This window comes from Salvelinus sp. IW2-2015, unplaced genomic scaffold (genome assembly GCF_002910315.2).
Source record: "Salvelinus sp. IW2-2015 unplaced genomic scaffold, ASM291031v2 Un_scaffold2022, whole genome shotgun sequence".
NCBI lineage: Eukaryota > Metazoa > Chordata > Actinopteri > Salmoniformes > Salmonidae > Salvelinus > Salvelinus sp. IW2-2015.
This window is the reverse complement of record NW_019943369.1, coordinates 95,704-122,797: the sequence shown is the minus strand read 5'-3', so window position 1 is coordinate 122,797 and position 27,094 is coordinate 95,704. Positions and strand designations below refer to the sequence as shown.

The window sequence follows — 27,094 nt, the reverse complement described above, 5'->3', positions numbered from 1 at the left end:
TGGGTTTAAATCTTTTTAATATTTTAAATTATTATAACACTTTGTCGACGCTACTATTGTGTAGGTAGCTATCAAGAAACCAATGATATGTAACTTGTTGACTTAACTCTAGACATGCCTCCTTCAAGTCGTTTTAGTACAGTCTGTAATCCTCAGACTTACCTACCTGTCGCCCCTTACTGTGGAGATCGTCTTCCTTATTGTCCCCGTGCTCCACCTCTCTCCTGTTGTGTAGATGGGTTTCCAGTTGTAACATGTCTCTCCTCTCCTGTTGTGTACAGATGGTTCTTATAGTCTGTAACATGTCTCTTCTCTCGCTGTTGTGTAGATGGGTTCTCAGTCTGTAACATGTCTCTCCTGTTGTGTAGATGGGTTTCTCAGTCTGTAACAGTCTCTCCTGTTGTGTAGATGGGTCTCAGTCTGTAACATGTCTCTCCTCTCCTGTTTGTGTAGATGGGTTCTCAGTCTGTAACATGTCCTCTCTGTTTGTAGATGGTTCTCCGTCTGTAACATGTCTCTCTTCCTGTTGTGTAGATGGGTTCTCAGTTGTAACATGTCTTCTCCTCTCCTGTTGTTGTAGATGGGTTCTCAGCTCTGTAACATGTCCTCCTCTCCTGTTGTGTAGTGGGTTCTCAGTATGTAACATGTCTCTCTCTTCCTGTTGTGTAAGATGGGTTCTCAGTCTGTAACATGTCTCTCCTCTCCTGTTGTGTAGATGGGTTCTCAGTCTGTAAGATGTCTCTCTCTCTCCTGTTGTGTAGATGGGTTCTCAGTATGTAACATGTTCTCCTGTTGTGTAGATGGTTCTCAGTCTGTAACATGTTCTCCTCTCCTGTTGTGTAGATGGGTTCTCAGTATGTACATGTCTCTCCTTCCTTGTGTGTAGCTGGGTTCTCATAGTGTAACATGTCTCCCTGATGTGTAGATGGTTCTCAGTCTGTAACATGTCTCTCCTCTCCTGTGTGTAGATGGGTTCTCAGTTGTAACATGTCTCTCTGTTGTGTAGATGGGTTTCTCAGTCTGTAACATGTCTCTCTCTCCTGTTGTGTAGATGGGTTCTCAATGTTAAATGTCTCTCTCTCCTGTTGTGGAGATGGGTTTCAGTATGTAACATGTCTCTCTCTCCTGTTGTGTAGATGGTTCTCAGTTCTTAACATGTCTCTCTCCTGTTGTGTAGATGGTTCTCAGTCTGTAACATGGCTCTCCTGTTGTGTAGATGGGTCTCGCAGTAGTAAACATGTCTCCTCTCCTGTGTTGGTAGATGGGTTCTCAGTCTGTAACATGTCTCTCTCCTGTTGTGTAGATTGGTTCTCAGTCTGTAACATGTCTCCTCTCCTGTTGTGTAGATGGGTTTCTCAGTCTGTAACATGTCTCTCTCCTGTTGTGTAGATGGGTTCTCATGTCTGTAACATGTCTCCTTCTGTGTGTAGATGGGTTCTCAGTCTGTAACATGCTCTCTCCTGTTGTGTAGATGGGTTCTCAGTCTGTAACATGTCTCTCCTCTCCTGTTGTGTAGATGGGTTCTCAGTTGTAACATGTCTCTCCTGTGTGTAGATGGGTTCTCAGTCTGTAACATGTCTCTCCTCTCCTGTGTAGATGGGTTTCTCAGTATGTAACATGTCTTCCCTGTTGTGTAGATGGGTTCTCCAGTCTGTAAATGATCTCCTCTCTTTGCTGTAGATGGTTCTCAGTTGTAACAGTCCTCTCCTGTTGTGTAGATGGGTTCTCAGTTGTACATGTCTCTCCTCTCCTGTTGTGTAGATGGGTTCTCAGTCTGACATGTCTTCTCTCTGTTGTGTAATGGAGTTCTCAGTGTAACATGTCTCCTCTCCTGTTGTGTAGATGGTTCTCAGTCTGTAACATTCTCTCCTCTCCTGTTGTGTAGATGGGGTTCTCAGTCTGTAACATGTCTCCCTCTCCTGTTGTGTAGATGGGTTCTCAGATGTAAATGTCTCTCTCCTGTTGTGTAGATGGGTTCTCAGTCTGTAACATGTTCTCTCTCTCCTGTTGTGTAGAGGGTTCTCAGTCGTAAATGTTCTCCTCTCCTGTTGTGTAGATGGGTTTCTCAGTCTGTAACATGTCTCTCTGTTGTGTAGATGGGTTCTCAGTTGTAACATGTCTCTCCTCTCCTGTTGTAGTGGTTCCAGTCTGTAACATGTCTTCCTCCTGTTGTGTAGATGGTTCTCAGTTGTACATGTTCCTCTCCTGTTGTGTAATGGTTCTAGTCTGTAAATGTCTTCTCCTGGTGTAGAGGTCTTCAGTCTTACATGTCCTCCTCTCTGTGTAGTGGGTTCTCAGTATGTAACATGTTCTCCTCTGCTGTTGTGTAGATGGGTTCTCAGTCTGTAACAGTGTCTCTCTCCTGTTGTGTAGATGGTTCTCAGTCTGTAACATGTCTCTCCTCTCCTGTTGTGTAGATGGGTTCTCAGTCGTGAACATGTCTCTCCTCTCTGTTGTAGATGGGTTCTCAGTCGTAAAGTCTTTCTCTCTGGTGTAGTGGTTCTCAGTATGTACAGTTCCTCTCTGTTGTGTAGTGGTTCTCAGTCTGTAACATGTCTCCTCTCCTGTTGTCGTAGATGGGTTCTCAAGTCTGTAACATGTCTCTCTTCTGTTGTGTAGATGGCCTCTCAGTCGTGTAAGGTCTCTCCTTGTTTGTAGATGGGTCTCAGTCTAACATGTCTCTCCCTCCTGTTGATGTAGATGTCTCATCTTAAGTTTCTCTGACTGCGTGTGTGGCTCTTAGATGTGGTGCTCTCTGTCAATGTTCCTCTCCTGTTGTTCTTTAGTGTGTGCGTTAACGTCGTGTTGTCACTCTCGTTGTCAGATGGTTCTCGTACTGTAACATGTCTCTCTCCTGTTGTGAGATTGAGTTCTCAGTATGTACCATGTCTTCCTCTGTTTGTGTAGTGGGTTCTCAGTCTGACATGTCTCCTCTCCTGTTGTGTAGATGGTTCTCAGTCTGTAACATGCTTCTCTCCTGTTGTGTAGATGGTTCCAGTCGGGAACCATGTCCTCCTCTCTGTTGTGTAGATGGGTTCTCGAGTCTGTAACATGCTCTCCTCTCCTGTTGTGTAGAGGGTTCTCAGTATGTAACTGTCTCCCTCCTGTGTGTCAGATGGAGTTCTCAGTCTGTAAGACATGTCTCCTCTCCTTGTGTAGATGGGTTCTCGTCTGTAACCATGTTCTCCTTCCTGTTGTGTTAATGGTTCTCAGTCGTGTAACATGTCTCCTTCCTGTTGTGTAGATGGGTTCTCAGTATGTAACAGTTCTTCCTGTTGTGTAGTGGGTTCTCAGTTGGTACATGTTCTCTGTTGTGTAATGGTTCTCGTGTAACATGTCTCTCCTCTGCTCGTTGTGTAGAGGGATTCTCAGTCTGTAACATGTTCTCTCTTCCTTTGTGTAGATGGTTCTCAGTATGGTAAATGTTCCTCTCCGTTTGTGTAGATGGTTCTCGTCTGTAAACATCTGTTCTCCTCTCCTGTTGGTGTAGATGGGCTTTCAGTCATGAACATGTCTCTCACTCCTGGTTGTGTAGATGGGTTCTCAGTCATGAACATGTCCTCTCCTGTTGTGTAGATGGTTCTCAGTATGAACATGTCTCTCCTCTCTGTTGTGATGTGGGTTCTCTCAGTTTCTGTAACATGTACTCTCCTCCTGTTGGTGCTAGATGGGTTCTCAGTTATGTACATGTCTCTCCTGTTGTGTAGAGGAGTTCCTCAGTCTGTAACAGTCTTCTCCCGCTCTGTTGTGTAGATGGGTTCTCAGTTGTAACTCGTCCTCTCGTCCTGTTTGTAGATGGTTCTCAGTCTGGATAACATGTCTCTCCTCTTCTGTTGTGTAGATGGGTTCTCAGACTGTAACATGTCTCTCTCTCCTGTTGTTAGATGGGTTTCAGTCTGTAACATGTCTTCCTCTCCTCGTTTGTGTAGATGGGTTCTCAGTCTGTAACATGTCTCGTCCTGTTGTGTAGATGGGTTCTCAGTCTGAACATGTCTCTCCTCTCCTGTTGTGTAGATGGGTTCTCAGTCTGTAACATGTCTTCTCCTCTCCTGTTGTGTAGATGGGTTCTCAGTCTGTAACATGTCTCTCCTGTTGTGTAGATGGTTCTCAGTCTGTAACATGTCTCTCTCTCTCCTTGTGTGGATGGGTTCTCAGTACTGTAACATGTCTCTCTCCTGTTGTGTAGATGATGGGTTCTCAGTCTGTAACATGTCTCTCCTCTCCTGTTGTGTAGATGGGTTTCTCAGGTCTATGTAACATGTCTCCTCCTGTTGTGTAGATGGGTTCTCAGTTGTTAACATGTCTCTCCTCTCTGTTGTGTAGATGGGTTCTCAGTATGTAACATGTCTCTCCTCTCCTGTTGTGTAGATGGGTTCTCAGTATGTAACATGTCTCTCCTCATCGTTGTGTAGATGGGTTCGTCCAGTCTGTAACAGTCTCTCCCTCCTGTTGTGTAGATGGGTTCAGTTGGTAACATGCTCTCCTGTTGTGTAAGGTCTCTCATGTCTGCTGTAGATGAGTCCTAGTCCTGTAACATTGTTGATCTCGTCTCGCCTGTTGGTAGAGGGTTGTGATTTACATGTCTCTCCTGTTGTGTAGATGGGTTTCTCAGTCTGTAACATGTCTCTCCTCTCTGTTTGTAGATGGGTTCTCAGTCTTAACATGTCTCCTCTCCTGTCTGTGTGATGCGTTCTCAGTATGTAAACATGTCTCTCCCTGTTGTGTAGATGGGTTCTCAGTCTTAACGTCTCTCCTCTCCTGTGTGTAGATGGGTTCTCAGTATGTAACATGTCTCTCCTCTCCTGTGTTAGATGGGTTTCAGTATGTAACATGTCTCTCCTCTCCTGTTGTGTAGATGGGTTTCTCAGTCTGTAACATGTCTCTCATCTCCTGTTGTGTAGATGGGTTCTCAGTCTGTAACATGTTCTCTCCTGTTGTGTAGATGGTTCTCAGTTGTAACATGTCTCTCCTCTCCTGTTGTGTAGATGGTTTCAGTCTGTAAATGTCTCCTCTCCTGTTGTGTAGATGGGTTCTCAGTCTGTAACATTCTATCCTCTCTGTGTGTAGATGGGTTCTCAGTCTGTAACATGTCTCTCCTCCTGTTGTGTAGATGGGTTCTCAGTCTGTAACATGTCTCCTTCTCCTGTTGTGTAGATGGATTCCTCAGTATGTGTAACCTGTCGTCCTCTCCTGTTGTGTAGATGGTTCTCAGAGGTAACATGTCTCTCTCCTGTTGTGTTAGATGGGTTCTCAGTCTGTAACATGTTCTCTCTCCTGTTGTGTAGATGGGTCTCAGTCTGTACATGTCTCCTCTCTGTTGTGTAGATGGGTTCTCAGTCTGTAACATTCCTTCCTCTCTGTTGTGTAGATGGTTCTCAGTCTGTAACATGTCTCTCCTCTCCTGTTGTGTAATGGGTTCTCAGTCTGTAACATGTCTCCTCTCCTGTTGTGTAGATGGGTTCTCAGATGTAACATGTCTTTCCTCTCCTGTTGTGTAGATGGGTTCTCAGTCTGTAACATGTCTCTCTTTCTGTTGTGTAGATGGGTTCTCAGTCTGTAACATGTCTCTCCTCTCCTGTTGTGTAGATGGGTTCTCAGTCCTGTAACATGTCTCTCCTCTCCGTGTTGTGTAGATGGGTTTCTCAGTCTGTAACATTCTCCCTCTCCTGTTGTGTAATGGGTTCTCAGTTGTACATGTCTCCTCTCCTTGTTTTGTAGATGGGTTCTCAGTATGTAACATGCTCTCTCCTGTTGTGTACGATTGCTTCTCAGCTGTAAATGCTTTCTGTTGTGTAGATGGGTGCTCATCTGTACACACTGTACCCCACTACCTTACTGTACCCCACTACCTTACTGTACCCCACTACCATTACTGTACCCCACTACCTCACTGTACCCCACTACCTCACTGTACCCCACTACCTCACTGTACCCCACTACCTTACTGTACCCCAGTACCTTACTGTACCTCACTACACCTCACTACCTCACTGTACCCCACTACATTACTGTACCCCACTACATTACTGTACCCCACCTCGCAAAGTTTGCATTTCCTTCTCATTAAACTTCTCAATATTGCCATACAGGACTTCACTGCTGTCTCTAGCCTCTCTCTGCCATTTTCCCAACTTAACGACAATGACGTAGTGGGGGGAGAGTCAACTCCAAAAATAATTGTTTCCTTGACTCCTTGCACGTCAACTCCCATTGGTCAGTGTCAAGATTCGACTCTTAAGATTCAGTATTTTTGGAACGGAGGAGACTGATTAGTTGCAGTAATTCCGAGAACACAAACAATCACATCTTTCATAGCGAGCTAGCGAGGGGCACAGTATAGGCAGGTCTTTAAAACTTTCGTAGCAGGTTAGGAGAGCATTTTAGCTAACCCTAACCTAAGTCTCCTACTTCCACTTTAATTATTCTAACCTGCTACGAAAAAGTAACTTCCGGTCGTAGCTGTACTGCATCCGGCCAGAACCGTGGTAGAAACAGGGCACCAAAACAGTAGAGAAGTTGAGCCTCGTGCTTCAACGCTCTTCGTTGTGGAAATTGACCCACTAAGCAGTTAACTTTCTGCATCGACATGTTGTTTTTGGTTAGGGATTTTTTCTTAACGTTAAGGATCCCAATTTCATTTAAACGTTGACATCCCTATCTCCTATCAAGAGTGAAATAGCCAAACCTCCAAACCCAATAACCCATAGCAGATGTGCTGACAATACTTAGTGTTAGATAGGTCAGACTAAACAGACAAGGATGCATCCCAACTGGCACCCTATTCCCTTTATAGTGCACTACTTTTGATGAGGGCCCATAGGGCTCTGGTTAAAGTAGTGCACTATATTGGGGAAAGTGTGCCATTTGGGACGGAGACAAATCTGACAGACCTGCATTTGATTAAACCCTCAACAGAACAATTTAAAAAGACCTACTGTGAAACAGTGTCTTTCGAATCCTGGCTAAGACTGCATGCCCTAGACTCCAAAGAACATTTCAGTGTTCACATGAAGGTATCTGGCTCCATCTCAGAGGTTAGACTAGACTACATTCAGAAGGTATCTGGCTCCATCTCCGAGGTCAGACTAGACTACATTCAGAAGGTATCTGGCTCCATCTCAGAGGTCAGACTAGACTACATTCAGAAGGTATCTGGCTCCATCTCCGAGGTCAGACTAGACTACATTCAGAAGGTATCTGGCTCCATCTCCGAGGTTAGACTAGACTACATTCAGAAGGTATCTGGTTCTCCATCTCAGACTAAGACTACATTCAGAAGGTATCTGGCTCCATCTCAGAGGTTAGACTAGACTACATTCAGAAGGTATCTGGCTCCATCTCAGAGGTTAGACTAGACTACATTCAGAAGGTATCTGGCTCATCTCAGAGGTTAGACTAGACTACATTCAGAAGGTATCTGGCTCCATCTCCGAGGTTAGACTAGACTAACATTCAGAAGGTATCTGGCTTCCATTCTCAAGAGGTTAGACTAAGACTACATTCAGAAGGTATTGGCTCCATCTCAGAGGTTAGACTAGACTACATTCAGAAGGTATCTGGCTCCATCTCAGGAGGTTAGACTAGACTACATTCAGAAGGTATCTGGCTTCCATCTCAGAGGTTAGACTAGACTACATTCAGAAGGTATCTGGCTCCATCTCAGAGGTTAGACTAGACTACATTCAGAAGGTATCTGGCTCCATTCTCAGAAGGTCATCCAAGGACTAGACTAGCATTCAGAAGGTATCTGGCTCATCTCAGACTAGACTACATTCAGAAGGTATCTGGCTCCATCTCAGAGGTTAGACTAGACTACATTCAGAAGGTATTCTGGCTCCATCTCAGACTAGACATGCTACATTCAGAGGTATCTGGCTCCATCTCAGAGGTCAGACTAAGAACCTAACATTCAGAAGGTATCTGGCTCATCTCAGAGACTAGACTACATTCAGAAGGTATCTGGCTCCATCTCAAGCAGACTGACTACATCAGAAGGTATCTGGCTCCATCTCCGAGGTTAGACTAGACACATTCAGAAGGTATCTGGCTCCATTTCAGACTAGACTACATTCAGAAGGGTTCTGGCTCCATCTCGAAGAGCTAGACTACATTCAGAAGGTCATCTGGCTCCATCTCAGAGGTTAGAACTAGACTACATTCGAGAGGTATCTGGTCCCATCTTCAGACTAGACTACATTCAGAAGGTATCTGGCTCCATCTCCGAGTAGACTAGATACATTCAGAAGGTATCTGGCTCCATCTCAGAGGTTAGACTAGACTTACATTCAGAAGGTATCTGGCTCCATCTCAGACTAGACTACATTCAGAAGGTATGCTGGGATCCATCTCAGAGGTTAGACTAGAGCTTACATCAGAAGGTATCTGGCTCCATCTCGAGGTAGAACTAGACTACATTGCATAAAAGGATAATCCTGGCTCCATCTCCGAGTCAGACTAGACTACATTCAGAAGGTATCTGGCTCCATCTCCGAGGTCAGACTAGACTACATTCAGAAGGTAATCTGGCTCCATCTCAGACTAGACTACATTCAGAAGGTATCTGGCTCCATCTCCGAGGTCAGACTAGACTACATTCAGTTGGAATCGAACCAATTCAAAAGGCAAATACAATCTCTGTTCTAGCAAATAATCATTCATAGCTCTACGTAGATAGTGTTTCATACTCACAGTGCTGGCAGCTTGTATTACCGCTGTGCTGTTTGCAGTATTTACCCAAATAATAAGGGGTGAAAGATGCCTCTGTTGCAGTAGGCCTCTCCCCAAAAAACAAGAAGAAAGAACAGGCAGTTTGGCTAGGCCTCTGTTCTCTCCCTCTTCTTCCTCCCTCTCTAAATCCTTCGCTCTCCGTCTCCTTTTCACTCCCTTTATCTCGGTCTGTGAAGCAGCCTTCTCTGACCTAGTCGTGGTTAGGCCTCTTTTAGTGTTTTTCTTCTCCCCTCAGTCTCTCTCCTTCTTTCTGGCCTTATCTCTCTCTCTGAACTAAACCCAGCAGCAGTGAGGAATGGGAGATGAACCTCCTTCTCCCAGCCAGGCAGAGAGAGAGACTGTGAGCAGGGTAGGAGTCTGGTACAGCCTTTTATTGAGCTTGTCTGTCCCTGCTCTGCTAGAAACTCTGCCTGCTGGATGATTACCAAGCCTAATGATGATGACTATAATGGCAGTGGCTGATGGTGATGATAATGATGATGATGATGATGATGATGATGATGATGATGATGACGATGACAGCGGGGGAGCGGGAGGCAGACAGGACATGATGATGATGATGATGATGATGATGATGATAAATAAATGGCTTCCAGGGTAATGGAGTCCTTGATGATAATGGTGTCCTTGATGATAATGGCACTGCGTCTTTTTATGACCCTTATATAATAATGGCGGCTGCTTGCCACTGCTCTTTTTTCATATTTTCCTTTGCCATTTTTCAGATTGTTCTCTCTGACAAAGAGGCCACAGAGGGAAGGGAGGGGAGAGGGAAGGGAGGGGAGAGGGAGGGAGAGGGAGGGAGAAATGTCCCTCAGCTGCACCCAACCAGCAGCGGGTTCATCTCTCTCTCTGCCTGTCATACTAAAGAGGCTGTCAACCAACACAGAGATAGACAGCTCAATGTGTAGTCAAATGCTTTTATGCAAATATTGTTCATGGCATATTGCTTTAGTAAACCTAATCAAGGATTCTCAAAGAATTTTCAGAAAGATATTTACTGCTGGTTATGAACTTTGTGCAAAAAACAATCTCACAAAATAGCCACGGACCTAATACTCATAGAAAAAGCAGAAATACAAAAATGAATGGTAAAATGTAGGCAAGCGTTTAGTTTTCCAACAGACAGTGCATTTTTCTTTGTCTCTATTTTATAAGTGATAAACACCACTTACTACAGCGTTACCTCACGAACCCCCCACAGCGTTACATCGCGAAGCTCCCCACGAAGCGTTACATCGCCGCGAACTCCCCACAGCGTTACATCGCGAAACCCCCACAGCCGTTACATCGCGAACCCCCCACAGCTTACATCAGCGAAACTCACACACTACTTCCCCCTCTCTCCCACTCCTCTTCGCGAACTTCCCCCAGCGCTTAACCTCGGCGCGAATGCCCCACCAGCAGGTTACCTCGCAACTCCCCACAGCTGTACCTCTGCAAAACTGCCCCCACAGCGTTACTCGCCCCACACGTCTGCGAACCCCCCACCAGCGTACTCCTCTGCGAACCAACCACAGCGTTACCGTCGGAACCCCCCACAGGCGTTACCTCGCGAACCCCCCACGCGTTACTCTCGCGAACCCCCCACAACGTGTACCTCGCGAACACCAACCAGCGTTACCTCGCACCCCACGCGTTCACTCGCGGTCTCCCACAGCGTTACCTCGCGGTCTCCCCACATGGAGTTGACCTCGTGTCACTAACCGACAGCTAGCTTGAAAGCCTCAGCGTTTACCTGGACGCTAGACGTACCGGAAGCCTACAGCGTTACCTCGTGAAGCCCTACAGCGTTACCTGTGAGCCTACAGGTTACTCGTGGAAGCCGTACACAGTTACCTCGTGAACCTCTACAGCGTTACCTCTTGTGGAAAGCCTACAGCGTTACCTCGTGAAAGCCCATACAGGCGTTACTCTGTAAATCTATACAGCGTTACCTTCGTGAAAGCCGTACAGCGTTACCTCTCGTGAAAGACCTAACAGCGTTACCTGTGAAAGCCTACAGCGTTACCTCGTGAAAGCCATACAGCGTTACCTTGACGACACCTACAGCTTACACTCGCTAAAGACTACAGCGTTAGCCTGACGAACACCTACAGCGTTACTGCTAAAGACTACAGCGTTATCCTGGCGCTATATACTAACAGCGTTACCTCGTGAACTACCACAGCGTTACCTCTTGAACTACCAACAGCGTTTACTCGTGAACTACCAACAGCGTTACCTCGGTATTTGGTTCTGAATACCAACAGCGTTACCTCGTCAGATACTTACCAACAGCGTTACCACTAGCGCGTGAACTACCAACAGCGTTACCTCGTGACTACCAACGTCGTTACTCTCAGTTGAACTTACCAACAGCGTTACCTCAGTCTCGTGAACTACAGACAGCGTTACCTCGTGAACAGCCTACAAGCTGTTAGCCTCGTGATATCATACCGAACAGCGTTACCTCGTGAAGCTACACGTCTTAAGCCTACAGCGTGTAGTGAAAGCCATACAGCGTTTACCGTCGTGAAAGACCTACAGCGTTACCATCGGTGAAAGCCTACAAGCGTTACCTCGACGAACACTACAGCGTTACCTCGCTGCTAAAGCCTACAGCGTTACCTCGTGAAAGCCTTACCGCCAGTTAACCTGCGAACCACCTACAGCTGTTACTTCGCTAAAGACTACAGCGTTACCTCGCGAAGACTACAGCGTTACCTCGCTAAGGACCTACAGCGTTACCGCGCTAACGTACAGCGTTACCTCGTGAAGCCTACAGCGTTACCTCGTGTGAAAGCCTACAGCGTTACCTGACGAACCATACTAAGCGATTCACCTCGCTAAACGTACAGCGTTACCTGTGAACGAACCACCTACAGCGGTTACCGTCTGCTAAAGACTACAGCGTTACCAGCGCTAAAGACTACAGCGTTACCTCAATACTACCAACAGCGTTACCTCGCTGAACTTACCAAACAGACCGTTACCATCGTGAACTACCAACAGCGTTACCGTCGTGAACTACAAACAGCGTTACCTCGTGAACTTACCAACAGCGTACCTCGTGATCTCCACAGGTAAGGAACTACCAACAGGCGTTACCTCGTAAGTAGCCACAGTTACCCTCTGAATACCAACAGCGTTACCATCCTCGAACTAAACAAACAGACATTACTCCCGTATGAAAACTACCAAACAAGCGGATAATCAGTAAAAACTACCACACAGAGGTATACCTCAGCTGAACTGACCAACAGCGTTACCTCGTGAACTACCAACAGCGTTACCTCGCTAAAGACTACAGCGCTACCTCGCTAAAGACTACAGCGTGTGAAAGGGGCATACTCATAATGGGAAAAATAAAATTGGCCCCCACAGGCACAACCACTGTTACACAACCTCTATGTCAGGCAGTGTCAGAGGAAGGCCCCCCCAAAAAATCTAAGACTTCAGCCACCCAAACCATAGACTCTCCTACCAACTGGCAAACTGTATAGTAGCATCGGCTTTTGGACCAACAGGCTCCGAGACAGCTTCTACCCAGAAGCCATAAGACTACTAAATAGCCATAAGACCGCTAAATAGTGAATTAATGGTTACCCGGACTATCTTGCACTGACTTATAAACACTCACCAGACTATAAACGGTGCATTCGGAAAGTATTCGGACCCCTTGACTTTTTACACATTTTGTTACGTTACAGCCTTAATCATTTTTTTTTTCTTCTTCCCCCTCATCAATCTACACACAATATCCCATAAAGACAAAGCAAAAACACTGTTATAATATTTTGCACATGTATTGAAATATCACATTTACATAAGTATTCAGACCCTTTACTCAGTACTTTGTTGACGAACCTTTGGCAGCAATTACAGCCTCGAGTATTCTTGGGTATGATGCTACAAGCTCGGCACACCTGTATTTGGGAAGTTTCTCCCATTCTTCTCTGCAGATCCTCTCAAGCTCTGTCAGGTTGGCTCGGGAGCGTCGCTGCACAGCTATTTTCAGGTTTCTCCAGAGATGTTCGATCGGGTTCAAGTCCAGGCTCTGGTTGGGCCTGTTGTCCTGTTGGAAGGTGAACCTTCACCCCAGTCTGAGGTCCAGAGCGCTCTGGAGCAGGTTTTCATCAAGGTTCTCTCTGTACTTTGCTCCATTCATCTCTTCCTCGATCCTGACTAGTCTCCCAGTTCCTGCCGCTGAAAAACATCCCCACAGCAAGATGCTGCCACCACCATGCTTCACCGTAGGAATGGTGCCAGGTTTCCTCCAGACATGACACTTGCCATTGTGAAAAATAGTTAAATCTTAGTTTCATCAGACCAGATAATCTTTTAGGTTTCTTTTAGGTCCCTTTTGGCAAACAACAAGCGGGCTGTCGTGTGCCTTTTACTGAGGAGTGCCATCCATCTGGCCACTCTACCATAAAGGCCTGATTGGTGGAGTGCTACAGAGATGGTTGTCCTTCTGGAAGTTTCTCCCATCTCCACAGAGTAACTCTAGAGCTCAGTCAGAGTGACCATCGGGTTCTTGGTCACCTCCCTGACCAAGGCCCTTCTCCTCCAATTGCTCGGTTTGGCCGGGCGGACAGCTCTAGGAATAGTCTTTGGTGGTTCCAAACTTCTTCCATTTAAGAATGGAAGCCACTGTGTTCTTGGGGACCTTCAATGCTGCAGAAATGTTTTGGTACCCTTCCCAAGATCTGTGCCTCGACACAATCCTGTCTCTGAGCTCTAGAGACAATTCCTTCAACCTCAGGGCTTGGTTTTTGCTCTGACATGCACTGTCAACTGTTGGACCTTATATAGACAGGTGTGCGCCTTTCCAAATCATGTCCAATCAATTGAATTTACCACAGGTTGACTCCAATCAAGTTGTAGAAACATCTGAAGGATGATCAATGGAAACAGGATGCCCCTGAGCTCAATTTCGAGTCTCATAGCAACGGGTCTGAATACTTATGTAAATAAGGTATTTGGTTTTTATTTGTAATACATTTGTAAACATTTCAAATTTTTTATCGCTTTGTCATTATGGGGTATTGTGATGTCTTTATAGTGTATTGTGATGTCATTATGGAGTATTGTGATGTCTTTATAGTGTATTGTGATGTCATTATGGGGTATTGTGATGTCATTATGGAGTATTGTGATGTCTTTATAGTGTATTGTGATGTCATTATGGGGTATTGTGTGTAGATTGATGAGATGTTTATCTTATTTCATCCATCTTAGAATAAAGCTGTAACGTAACAAAATGTGAGAAGTCAAGGGGTCTGAATACTTTCCGAATGCACTGTACACACACTCATCATTTGCTGCTGCTACACTGTTCTTTATTTTACTAATACCTAGTCCTATACTAATACCTGATCTGGTAATTCCTGTAGAAACAAACTCCCTTCCTTGACAACAGCTCTGCTCCACTCTGCGAAGCGCAAGGAGTATGAATGCCCTGACTTCTGCGGTGGCCGCCGCAGATTCCCACAATGACCATAAAATAGGCATTTAGTGATTTACGCCTTGTGCACAACGGTTGCATCAAACTGTATGTGTTCCGGCAGAGCCCATTCATTTCATTGGGAGGCAATCCGCACTGCTGCAAATCATCAGCCGGACTAGTGTGCAGTGTCGCATGCCTTAGATTTCTTCGACTCGTGTGTTGCTTTGCCTACCAGTAGAAAACCACCTTAGAAGTTACTAATGTGTAACGCGATAATTTTTGTTGTTATGCGGCGCATGGATTGTGTAGAATAAGTCAAATGTACCGTACAGCAATAACCACGTGGCGTTATGCTTGATCTGGTAATGAGGTGCTGAGTCGCCATACAGAGTGTGTGACGGAATTGCCGAGCCTTCAGATGCTTGTTGCCAAATCAAAACTCCATAAGGGGATGCCGTGCGCCCCGCAAATGTTCTAACAATGTGGAGGGCTCCGCATCAACATGATTGTTTGACGGTAGGTAGGACCAGTTCATCCTGTACAAACACATTTCCTTGACAATTTCCTTCACAACAAACATGGGAGAACTTTGACGAAAGGCTATCAGAATCAGAATAAGTTTCCAAAAATAAACATATGTCTATATCTCGTGTAGGGATTWAAAAAAAACACGAAAATGAGTTTGAACTCCTGGAAAGAGATCGGGGAGGTAATGGGGATAGATACGGTAGAGGTCACCGACCGTGGGGGATAGAAGGACGACGCTGGATTGGCGCACATTCAAGAAATCTGCTGTAACAATGTGGATATTCGTCAAATCCGTCATGATTGATGTAAAAGGCCCACAATGGGGTTACTAAAGTCCGATTTTGATATATTTGGCTGTTTTTGCTGCATAACATTTAGAAGTTGACCCTTTTCAGGTTTAGAAGTGACTGCTAAATGCTAACTCCCGTTTGTATTAGCTGTTAGCATAGCAAGCATACAGAAATCGGTGGTGGTAGTAAGTTGTTTTTAACTGTAATGTAGTTGATTAATGACATGAACTTGTATTGGGGTTGACATCCATACAAGCAGTATACTCCGATTTTTACCTCAATATAGTGGGAAATACAAATGTAGGCTAATTTTGCTGGGGGGCAATGAAGAGATTCGGATATTTCCCCCACGGCATCTTTCACCATGGCGTTTCCATGGTTTTGGTTGACCTCGTTACCGCATCGATGGAAACGGAAGCTTGCCACAAGAAGTGGAGGCAGTTGCGGGACAAGTTCGTAAAACCTCCCAAATATATAATCAATGGTTGAAATGGAGATGCATGTGGGAAATCGCCTTTTTACTTGATGCCATCTTGGCTGAGCTCCTATGTCAAGCACACAGGAATTGGAGTCCAACATCCCAAAAGTAGTAAGGTATTCTTTCGTTCAGCCAGTTGGTTGTAATTAGCTGGCTGGCTATAGAGATTAGCCCTGAGTGGTGCGTTTTAGGAGGTGCACTCCCCGAAGAACAATAGGTATGACTGCTCTTAACTGTTGCGGAGGCCACGTTACTGTAAATGCTGTATGGCCACTTCAGATGCTGGATTGACCATAAAATCCATCACACACATACACACAGCCTCCCCTCCCTAATAGCCTACAGCTGCTAGCTCCCTCCCTCCCTCTCTCAAATCAAATCGTATTTATCACATGCGCCAAATACAACTAGCTATATACAGGGAGTACCAGATCAATGTGGAGCTATATACAGGAAGTACCAGATCAATGTGAAGCTATATACAGGGAGTACCAGTACCAGATCAATGCGAAACTATATACAGGAAGTACCAGTACCAGATCAATGTGGAGCTATATACAGGAAGTACCAGATCAATGCGAAACTATATACAGGGAGTACCAGATCAATGTAGAGCTATATACAGGGAGTACCAGATCAATGTGGAGCTATATACAAGAAGTACCAGTACCAGATCAATGTGGAGCAACAGTACCAGTCAAAAGTTTGGACACACCTACCCATTCAAGTTTTTATTTTATTTTTTAAATGTGTACTTTTTTCTACATTGTAGAATAATAGTGAAGACATCAAAACTATGAAATAACACATGGAATCATGTAGTAACCAAAAAAAGTGTTAAACWAATCAAAATATATTTTAGATTCTTCAAAGTTGACAGCTTTCCACACCCTTGGCATTCTCTCAACCAGCTTATCCTTCTTGGTAAAATATCCCTTACACAGCCTGAAGGTGTGTTGGGTYATTGTCCTGTTGGAAAACAAATGATAGTCCCACTAAGAGCAAACCAGATGGATGGCGTATCGCTGCAGAATGCTGTGGTAGCCATGCTGGTTAAGTGTGCCTTGAATTCTAAATCAATCACATACAGTGTCACCAGCAAAGCACCATCACACCTCCTCCTCCATGCTTCAACGGTGGGAACCACACATGCAGAGATCATCCGTTCATCTACTCTGCGTCTCTCATAGACACGGCGGTTGGAACCAAATGTCTCAAATGTGGACTCATCAGACCAAAGGACAAATTTCCATCAGTCTAATGTCCATTGCTTGTGTTTCTTGGCCCAGGCAAGTCTCTTCTTGTTATTGGTGTCCTTTAGTAGTGGTTTCTTTGCAGCAATTCGACCATGAAGGCCTGATTCACACAGTCTCCTCTGAACAGTTGATGTTGAGATGTGTCTGTTACTTGAACTCTGTGAAGCATTTATTTGAGCTGCAATTTCTGAGGCTGGTAACTCTAATTAACTTATCCTCTGCAGCAGAGGTAACTCTGGGTCTTCCTTTCCTGTGGCGGTCCTTGTGAGAGCCAGTTTCATCATAGTGGTTTTTGGTTTTTGTGGTTATGGTTTTTGCGACTGCACTTGAAGAAACGTTCAAAGTTCTTTAAATTTTCCAGATTGACAGACCTTCATGTCTTAAAGTAATGATGGACTGTCGTTTCTTTTTGCTTATTTGAGCTGTTCTTGCCATAATATGGACTTGGTCTTTTACCATATAGGGCTATCTTCTGTATATCACCACCCCTACCTTGTCACAACACAACTGATTGGCTCAAACGCATTAAGGAAGAAAGACGGGCCTCCCGAGTGGCCTAAGGCACTGCATCGCAGTGCTAGYTGTGCCACTAGAGATTCTGGGTTCGAGTACAGGCTCTGTCACAGCCGGCCGCGACTGCACAATTGTCCCAGCGTCGTCTGGGTTAGGGGAGGGTTTAGCCGGTAGGGATATCCTTGTCCCATCGCGCACTAGCGACTCCTGTGGCAGGCCGGGCGCAGTGCACGTTGACACGGTCGCCAGGTGTACTGTGTTTCTCCCAAGTCCGTACGGGACTTGCAGCGATGAGACAAGACGTTTAACTTAGTCTAAAACCAACAAGGCTGAAGCCCAACAAGGCACCAGTCTAAAACCCAACAAGCACCAGTCTAAAACCCAACAAGGCTGAAGCCCAACAAGGCACCAGTCTAAAACCCAACAAGGCACCATCTAAAACCCAACAAGGCACCAGTCTAAAACCCAACAGGCTGAAGCCCAACAAGGCACCAGTCTAAAACCCAACAAGGCTGAAGCCCAACAAGGCACCAGTCTAAAACCCAACAAGGCTGAAGCCCAACAAGGCACCAGTCTAAAACCAACAAGGCTGAAGCCCACAAGGCACCAGTCTAAAACCCAACAAGGCACCAGTCTAAAACCCAACAAGGCACCAGTCTAACCAAAGGCACCACTAAAACCCAACAAGGCTGAAGCCCAACAAGGCACCAGTCTAAAACCCACAAGGCTAAGCCCAACAAGCACCAGTCTAAAACCCAACAAGGCACCAGTCTAAAACCCCACAAGGCTGAAGCCCCAACAAGGCACCAGTCTAAAACCCACAAGCACCAGTCCAAAACCCAACAAGTGAAGCCCAACAGGCACCAGTCTTAAAACCCAACAAGGCACCAGTCTAAAACCCAACAAGGCACCAGTCTAAAAACCCAACAAGGCTGAACCCACAAGGCACAAAACAGTCTAAAACCCAACAAGGCTGAACCCAACAAGCACCAGTCTAAAAACCCAACAAGGCACCAGTCTAAAACCCAACAAGGCACCAGTCTAAAACCCAACAAGGCTAAGCCCCCACAAGGCACCAGTCTAAAACCCAACAAGGCACCAGTCTAAAACCCAACAAGGCACCAGTCTAAAACCCAACAAGGCACCAGTCTAAAACCCACAACGGCACCAGTCTAAAACCCAACAAGGCACCAGTCTAAAACCCAACAAAAGCACCAGTCTAAAACCAACAAGGCTAAGCCCAACAAGGCACCAGTCTAAAACCCAACAAGGCACCAGTCTAAAACCCAACAAGGCTGAAGCCCAACAAGCACAGTCTAAAACCCAAGAAGCTAAGCCCAACAAGCACCAGTCTAAAAACCCAAACAAGGCACCAGTCTAACCCAACAAGGCACCAGTCTAAAACCCAACAAGGCACCAGTCTAAAACCCAACAAGGCACCAGTCTAAAACCCAACAAGGCACCAGTCTAAAACCCAACAAGGCTGAAACCCAACAAGGCTGAAACCCAACAAGGCTAGTATGCAGGTTATGCAGATAACTCAGGCCAATATTTTTTTCATTCTTAATTCTTATTTTAAATGACGGCCTAGGAACTGCCTTGTTCAGGGGCAGAACAACAGATTTTTACCTTGTCAGCTCGGGGATTCKATCTTGCAACCTTTCAGTTACAAGTCCAACGCTCTAACCACCWGCCGCCCYATATATATAATTTTACAATATTTTTCTCATTTTTGGCAGTATTTGACAGTATCTGAATAATGAAAGTTCTAAATATGTTTTATGGGTAGTGCTGTGCATGACCCTAGAATGGCAACAAATGAATCCTAAGTGGTTTTAATGGGCTTTCTCCAATCTGATGGTTACATACTCAACCAAACAAGGACCGAACTGACAGTGAAGTAGTCCAATTTGTAGAACTTTTCATTTAATTCAGCACTGCATCAAAATACCGTTATAGACGATATTGTAAAAAATTCATGCCATACCTTGACCCCGACTGTTCTAGGTTTGGTGGTCTCCAGAATATCTCAAATGTGTCTGGCATTGCAAGATTAATTCAGCGGTAAACTTTTTGACCTCCATGACATGCTTCTATCATGGAACAGGTCTCGGTTATAAAATAGATTTGATCTCAATCGCCCATCAAGGCATGACATWTACATTACATTTTAGTAATTTAGCAGACGCTCTTTTTCAGAGCAATTTACAGTAGTCAGTGCATACATTTCCATACTTTTTTTTGTAGTGATTAAGGTCTTGATTTAGGCCTAACAATTGTATAGTTAAGTGCGCCACATCAAGTTATATTTCCGTGCAACAAAACCAACCTGTCTGAATAAAGCTTTAATGAATGAAATACCAACCTGTCTGAATAAAGATTTAATACATTTAGTACCAACCTGTCTGAATAAAGCTTTAATAAATTAAATACCAACCTGTCTGAATAAAGCTTTAAAAAATTAAATACCAACCTGTCTGAATAAAGCTTTAATACATTTAGTACCAACCTGTCTGAATAAAGCTTTAATACATTTAGTACCAACCTGAGTACTTGTCGTCCAGGCCTAGGATCTTGTCATGGCCGGGGTCACCAAACTCAAGGTCGTGTCCCAGAAGAAAATCTGCCTTCAAGGTCAGGCTTCCTGGAGCTCCGATGGTTAATACACCATCTTCAGAATCCACTGAAACACAAAGCAACCTTTATTTATATTCGTCAGCGAATTAATAAATCTAGTAAAAATAAAATAGTTCGCTAGAAAATCGCTTTACATGAAGRTTAGAAGTCATAAGGATGTGAGAAAGTATGAATATTAATCAAGCCATGTTTTTCTAGCCTTACTGACAGAAATGTTCATTGCTCCAAGTTAATGTAAAAAAAAAAAAAAAAACACCCTTGACACACAGCTATGAATATTCAATAGTCAAAGACACCAGCTGCCTGTAATTTCCAAGACAGTCTGCCACAATTAAAAGCCGATACTTCGGAATTTTGGCAATGACTGGAAGTCTACTGGTATTTATAATTTTTTTATACCTTTATTTAACTAGGCAAGTCAGTTAAGAACAAATTCTTATTTACAATGTCGGCCTACCCCGGCCAAACCTGGACGACACTGGGCCAATTGTGCGCCGCCCTATGGGACTCTCAATCACGGCCGGATGTCATTCATTATGTATTAGGTATGTAGACTTCCAGCCATTGACTTCCAGTCATTGTGCTAACGCTAGTTAGCATTTGCTCGGGAAGGTACCGCTAACTTCCTTCATACTGGACACAGAGACATGAAAATTGTATCCACAAGTTCATCTGACTATGGGGAAGTAGTGCCAAAATCCCAAAGTATCCCTTTAAAGGCCTTCTGAGTGAGCTAATACTCTGCTGCCCTCTAGTGGAGAATGTCATGCATGACAGTACATGAGTCAGTGGCTGCCTCCCTGTATAATTCACTACTTTCGACCAGAGCCATATGGGGCCCTGGTCAAAAGTAGTGAACTATCTAGGGAAGAGGGTTTGCCTAGCTATCCAGACTCCTTGCTCGGCCCAAACGCTACACCACGCTCATGGACATTAGTTTCTTCTCCACAATGAGTGAATCCCCGAGCTGACAAGGTAAAAATCTGTCGTTCTGACCCWGAGCAAGGCAGTTATCCACGTCTTCGGCAGGTAACAGTGGATTGTCGACTAAGGCASCCCTCTGATGCAGAAGACACATTTCAGTTGCACAACTGACTAGGTATCTCCCTTTCCGAGCGCATTCCCCGACCCTTCACCGAATGCGAACATATTCGAGGCCGCCTGATTTCTCCAGAAACCAATGGGTTGGGCCAGAGCCAGTCACACAGGTGGGTAAAGCTGCGGTTTTTGAAAATCAGTCATTGGCTTTGATACTCCGATTAGTTAGAGACGACCAAAAGCGTTGAGGACTTTGTTTTGTACAAAACAGGCCCTCGTGCCCCCTCGAAAACCACAAACGACTTCAATGACATCAGGCTCAGACTGAAGTAATGAAGCGAACGACAGCAGCAAAAATAATTTAGTGTGAGTCGTCAGGCTAGAATAGGGTACCATTTGAGACGTAACCTTAATTGGTCTTTGACCATTGGAGAGGAGGACTGTAGGTAAGGCAGTAGCCAATGTTAATGACAAGATCCCATCTGCTGCCATCGATGAGAACCAAGACGCCTGGTAAAGTGTTTCTATGATGTAGTCGGGGACATTTCCTGTATCTTAAATCATATTCAAGTCACTGGCTTTCTTAATTCACCTKTCCTCAATTCCYATCTCCTCACCTCCTTCTCAAAACACATTGGAAGGAAGGACCGCGGACATTYTTTCTTCAATATGGTTGAGGAGGCGAGTAGATTGGATGTGAATAATCACAGGAAGACAAATTGGGACAGAGCCACTTCCGGTATCTTATCTAATAAGTAATTTCCTGACTGATAGTTTTTATATATATAAAATAAAAAAAATCTTATACATGTGTTCCTCAAAGATTACAAAGTGAAAACAAATGTTTAAGCATAGCCAGGTTCTCCAGTAAAATGTCCACGTGAGGACAGATTGTTTGTGTCCATTTCTATGTCTCTGGCATTGTTTGGTCTCTAGCTAYATGAACTTGATGATCCCACTCTTCAGCGTGTTAGAAAGTGGTCACCATTAGTTCCCACCCTAAAACTGGTCCAGTTCCTGTATTTCATATTTGACCATCTGCTCTCATACAGGAAACGTTAAGACCAGAGCACAAAGATCACGAACGTCATTAGCATAACATGCATGTTGCCCTCTAGAGAATGGATCAACGTTCTCTGTTCTATACTGGCCCAATGCATAGAACAGTGGCTTACAGTTATAGGAATGTGACAGTTTGAGCCCTTACACTTGACAGGTTGAGGATTCTGTTGTTTTCTTCTTGGCATCTTCCGGTCAGCCTCTCTCTTCTGCCACCTCTTCTGAAAGACCTCTGGAACTATCAGCTCATTCTGTTTTTATCCATGAAACTGCTTCTCCAGTGGTTCTAATAGTCACACAAACACAGATAAATAGCGATGTCAATCAACCAGATATGACAATGCATTTTCAAGCAATTCAGGCATAATTGGCCCAAGCTATCTCTATTGCCCTGGTATAGCCATTTACTAGTTAGCTAACTAGCTAGCAAACCAAACGTGTGATACACGGACCTGCCAGCTCTACACCAATGATTAAAATGCCACTTTAAATAACAAACGCTAGTTAGCGAGCTAACGTTAGATGGCTTGCTAAGTAGAGTAGCATAATGCAGACAGATCGAATCGCTGGCTATCGTTCGGATGTTGTTGCAGCTTGCTCCTGGCCCTTAATGATCCTTTGTGGACAGCTAGCCAGCTAGTTAATGATGTTGGCTAGCTAACATGAACGACTGCACAACGTTACCAGGCTAATTTGTCTGAAAGAGCAAACAAAAGAGTAACGTAAGAATTATAGCTAGCTAATGTTAGATATTCATGTCCGGTTTGTTATATATGGAGTACTCTGAAAGCTTAATAGTTAATGATAGCGTGCAGGTTAACATTAGTAGCTAGCTAGCTAGCTAAACAGCAAGTACAGTATGTGCTAAATTAGCCAGTTAGCTATCAAGCTACCGTTTATTTACAAAGCTACATATAGTAAATAAACCTCTCGACTGTAGCCAGTAAAGCTCCATGTACCCGTGCATAAACGAGATCTAAATTACCGTGTCTATATATCCGCCATTTCTTTATCTGCAGCGGCGACAAAGAAAGGCAATTAATATTGTTTTTCATAACTTAATTGATTTTTGGATTTCCATTGTATACATTCGCTTCCGCTGTTACACGTGTTTCCGCTTCCTAAATTAATTTCCGGTCGTCTGTGTCATGGTACTTGTAGTTATTTTCTGTTTCTAATCATTTTAGCCATGTGAAATGTATATGTTTGTGTATTTCATGTGCTGTGACAGGAGAAGAAGACGTTATTATATTCTTATACATTCTTATTCAATCTCTTAAAATGTCTGTTTCGGAATATATTAAGATCGCACATTTTAACCTATTTTATGGAGAAATTTGAGGTTAAGCCTATTTTTAATTTTATTTATAAATTTTATTTAACCTTTATTTAACCAGGTAGGCTACTTGAGAACAAGTTCTCATTTGCAACTGCGACCTGGCCAAGATAAAGCATAGCAATTCGACACATACAACAACACAGAGTTACACATGGAATAAACAAAACATACAATCAATAATAAAGTAGAACAAAAGAAAACAAAAAGTATATATACAGTGAGTGCAAATGAGGTAAGTTAAGGCAATAAATAGGCCATGATGGTGAAGTAATTACAATATAGTAATTAAACACTGGAATGGTAGATGTGCAGAAGATGAATGTGCAAGTAGAGATACTGGGGTGCAAAGGAGCAAGATAAATAAATAAATACAGTATGGGGATGAGGTAGATAGATGGGCTGTTTACAGATGAGCTATGTACAGGTGCAGTGATCTGTGAGCTGCTCTGACAGCTGGTGCTTAAAGCTAGTGAGGGAGATATGAGACTCCAGCTTCAGAGATTTTTGCAGTTCGTTCCAGCCATTGGCAGCAGAGAACTGGAAGGAAAGACGACCAAAGGAGGAATTGGCTTTGGGGGTAACCAGTGAGATATACCTGCTGGAGCGCGTGCTACGATTGGGTGCTGCTATGGTGACCAGTGAGCTGAGATAAGGCGGGGCTTTACCTAGCAGAGACTTGTAGATAACCTGTAGCCAGTGGGTTTGGCGACGAGTATGAAGCGAGGGCCAACCAACGAGAGCGTACAGGTCGCAATGATGGGTAGTGTATGGGGTTTTGGTGACAAAACGGACGGCACTGTGATAGACTGCATCCAGTTTGTTGAGTAGAGTGTTGGAGGCTATTTTATAGAGGACATCACCGAAGTCGAGGATCAGTAGGATGGTCAGTTTTACGAGGGTATGTTTGGCAGCGTGAGTGAAGGATGCTTTGTTGCAATATAGGAAGCCGATTCTAGATTTAATTTTGGATTGGAGATGCTTAATGTGAGTCTGGAAGGAGAGTTTACAGTCTAACCAGACACCCAGGTATTTGTAGTTGTCCACGTATTCTAAGTCAGAGCCGTCCAGAGTAGTGATGCTGGACGGGCGAGCAGGTGCGGGCAGTGATCGATTGAATAGCATGCATTTAGTTTTACTTGCGTTTAAGAGCAGTTGGAGGCCACAGAAGGAGAGTTGTATGTCATTGAAGCTCGTCTGGAGGTTAGTTAACACAGTGTCCAAAGAGGGGCCAGAAGTATACAGAATGGTGTCATCTGCGTAGAGGTGGATCAGAGAATCACCAGCAGCAAGAGCAACATCATTGATGTATACAGAGAAGAGAGTCGGCCCGAGTATTGAACCCTGTGGCACCCCCATAGAGACTGCCAGAGGTCCGGACAACAGTCCCTCCGATTTGACACACTGAACTCTATCAGAGAAGTAGTTGGTGAACCAGGCGAGGCAATAATTTGAGAAACCAAGGCTGTTGAGTCTGCCAATAAAGATTGTGGTGATTGACAGAGTCGAAAGCCTTGGCCAGGTCGATGAATACGGCTGCACAGTGATGTCTCTTATCGATGGCGGTTATGATGTCGTTTAGGACCTTGAGCATGGCTGAGGTGCACCCATGACCAGCTCTGAAACCAGATTGCATAGCGGAGAAGGTACGGTGGGATTCGAAATGGTCGGTAATCTGTTGTTAACTTGGCTTTTGAAGACCTTAGAAAGACAGTGTTAGGATAGATATAGGTCTGTAGCAGTTTGGGTCTAGAGTGTCACCCCCTTTGAAGAGGGGGATGACCACGGCAGCTTTCCAATCTTTGGGAATCTCAGACGATACGAAAGAGAGATTGAACAGGCTAGTAATGGGGGAAAGGGTAGGGGGATCTCCTCCGAAGCGTCATACGCTACAATTTCTCCGACCGTGGGACCCTGCGAAATTCACTCTTGACTAATTTTGTAGCTAAGCTTTGATGTCCAGATATGTTTTAGAACAGTGGGAGGTTCGCGCTACTCTGCTGTTCGAGGAGACGAGTTAGTTGTTGATTCTCGAGTAGGAAGACAACACGCTGGAGAGAGAGGTAAAGGTGCCGTTTTACTCATTAGAAATATATTAGGGATGTGCGTAATGTCAATATCACTCGTTTTGAGTAGAACGAACCAGAAACCGTTATGATGTATGCATGCTTATAACCGGATGAATGTAACGTTTATTTAAAAATTCTGAATGAGGTGGAATATGTAATTACCTCGCCACTCCCTGCACTGCTGCCTTGGTCAGACCCCCTAATTAATAATAGACCGGCCGTGTGATGATATGGTGTTTAGCCTATAAAACGAGGCGTTGAATGGTGCCATATGGTATCGCTTTCGATGCGTCTCAAAGGGTTTCTTAATAAGTTTTGACTTTTCTCCCCGCAAAATTTCTCCCCGCAAAAATGTTCAGGATATAATCTGAAATAATATAATATGTTTTCTAGGCAATGGATTATTGTCTCTAAAACGGACCAACCTCAACCGTTTTGTCGTGCCATTTTTAAAAGGGGCAAACATATATTTGAAATCTGTATTCTATTTTCATATTTACGATGTTTACAAGTTCGCTATGGACGTGTGTGTGTGTGTGTGTGTGTGAGATATATATATATGTATATATACGAACAGTGCCGTTCAAGAAGAAGAGTTAAGAAATATTTACCAAATAAAGTAAAAAGTAACACAATAATGGGGCTATTTGCAGGAGGTACTGGTAATGTGCGGGGGTACAGGTAATTTGTACATGTAGGTAGTGGTGAAGTGACTATGCATAGACAAACAGCGAGTAGCTACAAAACAAATTGGGGAGGGGGGGTCAATGTAATAGTAATACCCCCAAGCAGTCTTATGGCTTGGGGGTAGAAGCTGTTAAGGAGCCTTTTGGTCCTAGACTTGGTCCTAGACTTGGTGCTCTGGTACCGCTTGCCGTGCGGTAGCAGAAAAAACAGTCTATGACTTGGGTGACTGGAGTCTCTGACAACTTTATGGGCTTTCCTCTGACACTGCCTATTCTGTAGGTGGATTGCAGTAAGCTTGGCCCCAGTGATGTACTGGGCCGTACACACTACCCTCTGTAGTGCCTTATGTAACAGTGATAGTGGTCTCTTCCAGGATGACAACGCCCCCATCCACAGGGCACTAGTGGTCTCTTCCAGGATGACAACGCCCCCATCCACAGGGCACTAGTGGTCTCTTCCAGCAAGTGACGTAACCGATTGAAACGCTATTAGCGCGTACCCGCTAACTAGCTAGCCATTTCACATCTGTTACACTTACAGTCAGATGCTGAGCAGTTGCCATATCAGGCGGTGATGCAACCGGTCAGGATGCTCTCGATGGTGCAGCTGTATAACTTTTTGAGGATCTGGGGACCCATGCCAAATCTTTTCAGTCTCCTGAGGGGGAATAGGCTTTGTCGTGCCCTCTTCACGACTGTCTTAGTGTGTTTGGACCATGATAGTTTGTTGGTGATGTGGACACCAAGGAACTTGAAACTCTCGACCCTCTCCACTACAGCCCCGTTGATGTTAATGGGGGCCTGTTCGGCCCACCTTTTCCTGTAGTCCACGATCAGCTCCTTTGTCTTGCTCACATTGAGGGAGAGGTTGTTGTCCTGGCACCACACTGCTAGTTCTCTGACCTCCTCCCTATAGGCTGTCTCATCGTTGTCGTGATCAGGCCTACCACTGTTGTGTCGTCAGCAAACTCAATGATGGTGTTGGAGTCGTGTTTGGCCACGCAGTCGTGGGTGAACAGGGAGTACAGAAGGGGACTAAGTACACA

General features: G+C 44.6%; 1 protein-coding gene across 1 annotated transcript in view; it reads right to left on the bottom strand.

The window, feature by feature from the left end:
* LOC112072749 (zinc finger protein 513) overlaps window positions 1-23,030 on the bottom strand; it is a 37,004-nt gene extending 13,974 nt beyond the window's left edge. Inside the window, exons 1-3 of the mRNA XM_024140136.2 lie at window positions 22,943-23,030; window positions 22,106-22,243; window positions 19,769-19,906 (exon numbers count right to left, since the gene is read on the bottom strand). Coding sequence (XP_023995904.1) covers window positions 19,769-19,906; window positions 22,106-22,145 — 178 coding nt within the window. The 5' untranslated portion in view covers window positions 22,146-22,243; window positions 22,943-23,030. The remainder of the gene's footprint in view (window positions 1-19,768; window positions 19,907-22,105; window positions 22,244-22,942) is intronic.
* Between the last annotated feature and the right edge of the window lie 4,064 nt (window positions 23,031-27,094).